Here is an 8,585-nt window from a genome sequence, read left to right on the forward strand (position 1 = left end):
TGTACCGTCATGTCATGGGTCATTAATGTGTTGTGTCATTACTGACACTTGGTATGTATGACTTCTCCGTTAATATTTTTGTACTTTGAAGATCATTTATAAACTATTTTAAGGGATGAGGGACAACTAGAAGTGACTTTCTGATGGAAAAATGGAAGCAAAAGGGGGGTATTATTGCTGTGTTTACACTCAACATGAGTCTAACGCGCAGGTGTAGTGGTACAGGTATAGTGCATGGGATTCAACTGTTTACAAAAGCAGGTTCCCACATTTACTGTGTGCCCAGTTTTCCCATACCGGCAGCTCCTGGCTACAAATAAAATGGTAATGGTTTAATTTCATTTGAACATGTATCAGATTACAATTGAATGCATCACATAATCAGTTCACAGTTCCACATGTCCAAAAGGAGTAGGAAGAAGCAAAGCTTATTAAATCCTACCCCTCCATCTGGTACTTTTACAATCACTAACTGTTACATTTGTTCACTTCCTGCTTTCCTAATATAGTTTAAGATTTTTTTAAAATAAAAAAATGTATTAAAAATAATTATTTATTTTTAATTATATTTTTAATTATAATTTTTTTAAATTAAAAATCTGTTTTTAATATATGTTTTTTATTTTTATTTTTTAAACTCATAGATTGTTTCCTTTTTTAAATAGGTATTTGGTATATTATTCTTTTTGTGTATTTCTGCTGCTGAAACATTTAAATAAATATAGTACAATCTAATCTAAGGACAATAACACATACGTATTATAGAGATAATTATGTCTTACCGACACAATAGTCAAGCATGTTTGGGGTCCATCCATCATGCGCTGGGCTCCTGGAGCCTATCCCAGCTGAATTTGGGCGATTGGACCAGTCGCCAGCCAATCAGACAATACACACTCACATTTATATGGAGATGTCCGAGCGGAGATTCGAACCCAGGTCTTCATGACCTCCTGGTGGCTAACATGCTATCCACTCGTCTACCGTGCAACACCTCCAGTTTTCCCTCATGTCAATTAATTATCTTGGTACTTACTTGTGTATGTTGAGTTGTTGAGTACATTCACTTTCATTCATTTTGTACCACTTATCCTCACAAGGGTCACAGGGATGCTGGAGCCTATCCCTGCTGTCTTCGGGCGAGAGGCGGGGTACACCCTGGACTGGTGGCCAGCCAATCACAGGGCACATATAGACAAACAACCATTCACACTCACATTCATACCTATGGACAATTTGGTGTCGCCAATTAACCTAGCATGTTTTTGGAATGTGGGAGGAAACCGGAGTACCCGGAGAAAACCCACGCATGAACAAGCGTAGAATCGAACCCATATGCCGATACTGTACTTTTTCATGGAATTTGGCCCTTACTGATTGGTGGCCGAAAATATACTTTTTGTTCATTTTGGATCAAAATATGTCCAGTGTGTTTTCACTTGTTCATTCATTTTCTGCCGCTTATCCTCACGAGGATCGCGGGGTGCTGGAGCCTATCCCAGCTGTCTTTGAGCGAGAGGCCGGGTACACCCTGGACTGGTGGCCAGCCAATCACAGGGCACATATAGACAAACAACCATTCACACTCACATTCATACCTATGGACAATTTGGAGTTCCTAATTAACCTAGCATGTTTTTGGAATGTGGGAGGAAACCGGAGTACCCGGAGAAAACCCACGCATTCACAGGGAGAACATGCAAACTCTGGGTGGAAATGAACTCGGGTCTTCTAGCTGTGAGGCCTGCACGCTAACCACTCGACCACCGTGCAAATTTTGAGCGGTATACTCACTTGTGTGAGATACAGTACCCTGTGAAGTTAAGGTTATTTTAGTTCATGGAAAAAGCGTAGTTAGTAAAGAGTACAATAACTGTTGCATATTTTGACCATCAACAACCCTCATGTTGTGATGGATTTCCCGTTGCTCTGTGAAAGGAATGTTGTTCTTCCTGGCAAGCATGTTGTACACCGACTGGCTTTCTCATTTTATTGTTACCCACAGACTTGCCAGGACTCAAGAGGAGACGAAGTGGATTAGGATGAGTCTTCCTAGGTTCTGAATAGAGAAACATAGAAACAAGAATATTCTTCTTCTTCATCATGAGTGTTTCCAAGCCAGAAGAGCTGCTGGCCTACGAGCTTAGCTGTGCCATCTGCCTTCAGATCTACTCGGACCCCGTCGCTCTCCCCTGCGGCCACAATTACTGCCAGGCTTGTATCTTCCAGTCCACAGGCAAAGCAGAAGAAAGCGATGCGGTCTTGCGATGCCCGGAGTGTCGCATGGAGTTTCCGGGCGTTCAATGCCTCCAGAAGAACTTCAAACTGAGCAGCATCATCGAGGGTTACCTAGCAGCCTCATCTAAGCTGAGCCCTCAACAGGAGAATGAGAAGACACAGGTGAAAGATTCCGACGATCCTACTGATGTTTCTCAGGAAGTGAAGAGTGAAGCTCAGAGCCCAAAGTTGGAGGTGAAGTGCTGTGACATCCACGGGCGTCCCCTGGAGTACTTCTGCTCCACAGATATGACCTTGCTGTGCTCCAAGTGTCTCATGGAGGGTCAACACCACAACCATGATGTTCTTACCTTTGGGGTTGCTGAGGAAGAGATGAGACATGCCTTGGAGATCCGCACCAAGGTAGACCTCTGACCTTTTTCTACTCATTATGTTTCTGGACATCATTGTTTTTTTCCATATAAATCACATTTAGACATAAGACTTTTATTGTTCGTCAATAATCAACAAGGCATTCAAAAGATGCATTCATGGACAATGAAGTTGTAGTGTTACTGTAATGTAAACTCTAACCAGATTGTTGCTGGAAGAACAGGTTTGAATTATCTCACCGCAGGCTTAATGATCCCAAATAAAAACACAGGCTACTGTTGCAGCCGTAACCTACAGAAACTTGTTCGAACCCTTAATGTCACTTCCTGTCTGCCTCTTCTCCAAGTCCCCAATAAACCACACAAGCACACTTCTTATTTATGTACAGTACAACTGTTGGATATCATAGCATAGGATGGAAGTAATACATCAGGGATTAACTATTTGTTGTTACTGTTTCTATAGTAGAACCTGCAACCCTGAATAGTGTTGAGTTTTCACCCATGTCCAGTACTTGTAATGGTAATGGTTTAATTTCATTTGAACATGTATCAGATTACAATTGAATGCATCACATAATCAGTTCACAGTTCCACATGTCCAAAAGGAGTAGGAAGAAGCAAAGCTTATTAAATCCTACCCCTCCATCTGGTACTTTTACAATCAGTACCAGATGTACTGTTACATTTGTTCACTTCCTGCTTTCCTAATATAGTTCAAGTTTTTTTTTTACTTTATTTTACTTTTATTTAATTTTTTGTCACGTACCAAAGTAGGAGGTGATATGACCATACAATGACATAATGGGTACCATAGTAAGTGTCAATATAGTGATATATGAGTACATATACGTATATATACTCATTGTTTCTTGAATTGGCTCATCGTTGTGCATTGTTTGACTTCCTTACTCAATCCATTCCATAGTTTGATTCCACATACTGAAATGCTATGGCTTTTTAACGTAGTCCTAGCATAGAAGTGTTTCAAATGTAGTTCTTCCCTGAGATCATATTTCTCCTCTCTTGTAAAGAAGTATTGGATGACATATTTAGGTAATTGGTTATTTTTAGCCTTATGCATTATTTTAGCAGTTTGAACATTAACCATATCAGCAAGTTTATGTATTTGTGATTTTAGAATAAAATCTCTGTAGGCGGCATTATGAATTATCCTTACTTGTTACCAGAATAGCATATCCATTCGACTTTTTTGTATTTGAGTTTTTATTCCATGAGTGACACATACATTAAATGTGTGCAGGTGGTTTCCGGTAAGCTGAAGATGACAGACTTTCTCATACAGAAGGCAAATGAGGAGCAGGGACAGTCTGTGGCTATCGGCGACAAACTGGTCAACAGGGCCGCCACATTGGTGGACGCCATGGCCGCACTGGTGGACGGGTAATGTTGCAGACATATGTCAAAGAGAACATAAATCATGCTTGGATTCGGAGATAAGTAATGCTAGCATGTTTTACTTTTTAATAGCTGTCAAGTTATTTTTCAGTTTCTCTACCAAGTCTTAGCATCCAGACACAAAAGGATTCAGATTTTTTATTACCATGTATACCATAATTCATTCATTCATTTTCTACCGCTTATCCTCATGAGGGTCGCAGTGGGTGCTGGAGCCTATCCCAGCTGTCTTCAAGGGTGGAATTGAACACGGGTCTCCTAGCTGTGAGGCCTGCGTGTTAACCACTCATGCGCAGTGCAGCCTGTACTATAATTCATCAATTCATTTTCTACCGCTTGTCCTCACGAGAGTTGTGGGGGGTGCTGGAGCCTATCCCAGCTGTCTTCGGGCGAGAGGCGGGGTACTATCCTGGACTGTTTGCCAGCCAATCACAGGGCACATATAGACAAACAACCATTCACACTCACATTCATACCTATGGACAATTTGGAGTCGCCAATTAACCTAGCATGTTTTTGGAATGTGGGAGGAAACCGGAGTACCTGGAAAAAACCCACGCATGCACGGGGAGAACATGCAAACTCCACACAGAGATGGCCGAGGGTGGAATTGAATGCGGGTGTCCTAGCAGCTGTGATGCTTGCGTGCTAACCACTCGAACACCGTGCAACCTATACTATAATTAATTTGTTAAATATTTCTATGTAGTCATATAATACATCTGTGATTGGCTGGGGACCAGTCCAGTGTACCCCGCCTCTCTCCTGAAGACAGCTGGGATAGGCTCCAGCACCCCCTGCAACCCTTGTGAGGATAAGCGGTAGAAAATGAATGAATGAATATAATACACATTTCTATAGTATTTAGAACTTCTATCTTCCCATGTAGTTGGTTACCTGTGCCAGTTAGATACAGCTTTATCACAACAGGAGATACTTTCACTTTGTGCCTCCAGACTTGCAAAGCAGGTCCAGGCAGTGACAGTAGCAGAACACATGCCAATCACTGAACCGGTGTCAGTCATTTGTTGTCAGACGGCTGGTTCATCTGCATTTCATGCCATGATCATTAAAGTCTCATTCGTTTCACGTGGCTTTCACTGAGACACGTGTGCTTGTCAATGTGAGGACGACATTACGAGAATGAAAATAAAAACAAATTGCCCTATTATCAAGTCAAAAGAAATGACGAAGCATTAAAAGTTACATAACTAGACACACACACTGTCACAACCAGGCTTTCTGGTTCATGGAAAATGACATAATAAATAGATAGGCAGATGTTGCCAGTTTAACTCGACTGTACATCCATTTTCTATGCCACTTATCCTCGTGAAATAGTCACCAAATTGTTGTTGGAGCGAGAAGCAGCACAGTCTCGCCAGGAAAGGTGCATTTGTTTCAGACACACTGTGCGTCACATACTGTACGCACCAACATCTGACAAAGTGTGTCCGACAATGAGTGCTCATCCTCGAGCAGGCGAGGTTGCCACATGTTCGGCCTCTTCTCAGTTCCACCGCACCAACTGTGCCTCTGACAAAGTGTGTCCGACAATGAGTGCTCATCCTCGAGCAGGCGAGGTTGCCACACGTTCGGCTTCTCCTCAGTTCCACCGCACCAACGGCGCCTCTGACAAAGTGTGTCCGACAATGAGTGTTCATCCTTGAGCAGGCGAGGTTGCCACATGTTCGGCTTCTCCTCAGTTCCACCACATCAACTGCGCCTCTGACAAAGTGTGTCCGACAATGAGTGCTCATCCTCGAGCAGGCGAGGTTGCCACACGTTCGGCTTCTCCTCAGTTCCACCGCACCAACTGTGCCTCTGACAAAGTGTGTCCGACAATGAGTGTTCATCCTTGAGCAGGCGAGGTTGCCACATGTTCGGCTTCTTCTCAGTTCCACTGCATCAACTGTGCCTCTGACAAAGTGTGTCCGACAATGAGTGTTCATCCTTGAGCAGGCGAGGTTGCCACATGTTCGGCTTCTCCTCAGTTCCACCACATCAACTGTGCCTCTGACAAAGTGTGTCCGACAATGACAATTGTCCATAGGTATGAATGTGATTGCGTGTGATATGTGACCTGTCCAGGGTGTACCCTACCCAGCTGGGATAGGCTCCAGCATATGCCGGAACCATAAAGGTGTACGGATCAGTAGTTTTTTGTGTAATGTGAAATGTGGACGGACTAAAGGTTGATTGAATAATACCACTATCAAATAGCTGAATGGACCCCCCCAACTATAATTCATGAAATGTGTAAAATTAATCAATTTTTCTCTTCCTTTGTCTGGGTGCTCCATTCAGGTACAGGGAGAGATTGCACAAGCTTTTGGAGGAGGAGCAAGGTCAGCGCAGGAAGAGCTGGCAGTTGGGACTGAGTGCTCTGGAGGAGAAACAGCAGCTACTAGTGGACGCACAGCAAAGTGCAGCTGAGGTTCTTGAAGTGACGGACACATGCGTCTTCATAAGCAGGTACTATTTTTTATTTAATGATGTGTCATTGTTCCATCTCAGGGCCTAATACGTAATAATAGTGTTGACTTACTGCCACATTTAGAGATATTGTACTGAGCAGCCAGGACAGTCACTTACTGTGTATTTCAATAAAGATTCTATGGTTGTCGATACATATTGTCACTTTGCCAGGTACCACTTTTGGTGTGGCATTACAAAAACTTTACGTTTAAATATTATTTTTTTTAGATGAATAGAAATGTACGCTGCACAAGAGGTTAGCTCGCAGACCTTACAGCTAGGAGACCAGGGTTCAATTCCACTCCAATTTGGTTAAGATTGCACTCGGCTGTGTTCAACCCTTTAACGCCTTCTCTCCTCCCTCTTTGCCACTTGCGGCAGTGGGAGGGATGGAGGTGTGGGTGCGCTGTGCCGGACTGCGCTGCGCCGGACTGCGCTGCGCCGGACTGCGCTGCGCCGGACTGCGCTGCGCCGGACTGCGCTGCACCGGACTGCGCTGCGCTGCCCACAAAAATTGCCGCAGCGTACGCTCACCTGGTGTATGAAATTAGCCCAAACTATCAAAATAATGTTGACAATAGTATCGTTTATCTGCAATAATTTGTGAGGGCTGCACGGCGGTCAAGTGATTAGCGCGCAGCTAGGAGACATGAGTTCAATACCACCCTCGGCCATCGCTGTGTGGGGTTTGCATGTTCTCCCCGTGCATGCGTGGGTTTTTTCCAGGTACTCCGGTTTCCGGCGACTCCAAATTGTCCATAAGTATGAATGTGAGTGTGAATGGTTGTTTGTCTATATGTGCCCTGTGATTGGCTGGCCACCAATCCTGGGTGTACCATGCCCCGTAACCCTCGTGAATAAAAGCGGTAGAAAATGAATGAATGAATAGAAGTGTCACAAGATGTCTTATATGGCAACCATTGGGTTTTGTATTCTTTTTAGGTTTATGGCAATAGAAGAGAAGATGCAGGAGGCCGTTACAGGCACCATCCCCTGCGAGATCCTCACCAAAGCCCCCCTCAACACCAAGCAGCTGCAGGCAGGCCTCAGGACCGATGCCTTCCAAGCGGAACTGAGCCGCCTCTGCGAGTCCCTCTGCATCCTCCTCAATCCCCTGGAACTCACCTTCAATTCAAGCACGGCCCACCCCAGCCTCCAGCTGACCAACGACCAGCGCACGGCCAAGTACAGCTCCAGCAAGCAGCCTTACTCCGATCACCCGGAGCGTTTCACCAGCGCCCCGCAGGTCATGTGTAGCCAGGGCTTCTCCAGCGGCGAACACGTGTGGGTAGTGGAGGTGGGACCCAACAGCATGTGGTCACTGGGGGTATGCTACAAAACCATTCCACGACGCGGAGACCACAGCCGCCTGGGACACAACTCCGTGTCCTGGCGGCTTCAGTGGAAAAATGGGAAATTGACAGCCTGCAAGTCTTTGTCCAGCGTGGTTCTTCGGGATATGGTCAATCAGCCGCTGAAGATTGAGGTGGCATTGGACTATGAAGGGGGCACCTTGATGTTCCACAGCATTAAAGGGAAGAGGGAGCATCTGTACACATTCAAGGCTGGGTTTAAAGAGGCGGTTTACCCCGCTTTCAGCATTCACTCAAACACACCAGACTCCTGGATTACTCTCCAATGTGGCTTGTGAGCATATGAGCCCCGTGGTATTCTGTCTTTGAACACAACACTCAATAAACTATACACATAGGTTTTATATTCCCTGCTTTTATTGTGTCAGGGTACCTAAAACATGTCATATACTCATAATGTAGAGCTGCAGTGAAGGTAATAAAATGTTAATTTGCTATCTAGCATCATAACATCACTTACATATAGCATTCTAATCAGGCAATAATTTGTTTACACGTATTACTATTTTGATTCATGCAGATGATTACACTTGTTTTTCTCTCTATGAAAAACAATGGAGTTATGTAAATATAGTGAATCATTTGCTTTTTATTTTTTTTCAATAATATGTAAACATGAATTGTGCACTTTTTCTACACAACAAATAAAAAATGATGATGATACTTGTGTATTGAGTATTTGTAGGTATTGTTTTAACATCTTTGT

General features: G+C 43.9%; 1 protein-coding gene across 1 annotated transcript; it reads left to right on the top strand.

Annotated features, from left to right (window-relative positions):
• Nucleotides 1-2,005: 2,005 nt before the first annotated feature.
• Nucleotides 2,006-8,548, top strand: LOC131136734 (E3 ubiquitin-protein ligase TRIM39). Its single transcript, XM_078797868.1, has 4 exons — nt 2,006-2,640; nt 3,874-4,013; nt 6,336-6,503; nt 7,449-8,548. The coding sequence occupies exons 1-4, from the start codon at nt 2,104-2,106 to the stop codon at nt 8,155-8,157; spliced, it is 1,554 nt and encodes a 517-aa protein (XP_078653994.1). The 5' UTR covers nt 2,006-2,103; the 3' UTR covers nt 8,158-8,548.
• Nucleotides 8,549-8,585: the final 37 nt, after the last annotated feature.

Source organism: Doryrhamphus excisus, linkage group LG17 (genome assembly GCF_037039965.1).
Source record: "Doryrhamphus excisus strain RoL-2023G ecotype Guam linkage group LG17, RoL_Dexc_Guam_v1.1, whole genome shotgun sequence".
NCBI lineage: Eukaryota > Metazoa > Chordata > Actinopteri > Syngnathiformes > Syngnathidae > Doryrhamphus > Doryrhamphus excisus.

Excerpts from the sequence above, each read along its gene's own strand:
- LOC131136734 (XM_078797868.1), top strand. The coding sequence starts at position 2,104 with ATGAGTGTTTCCAAGCCAGAAGAGCTGCTGGCCTACGAGCTTAGCTGT. Across the intron at positions 2,641-3,873 it reads CCTTGGAGATCCGCACCAAG|GTGGTTTCCGGTAAGCTGAA; the intron begins GTAGACCTCTGA and ends AAATGTGTGCAG. Across the intron at positions 6,504-7,448 it reads ACATGCGTCTTCATAAGCAG|GTTTATGGCAATAGAAGAGA; the intron begins GTACTATTTTTT and ends TATTCTTTTTAG.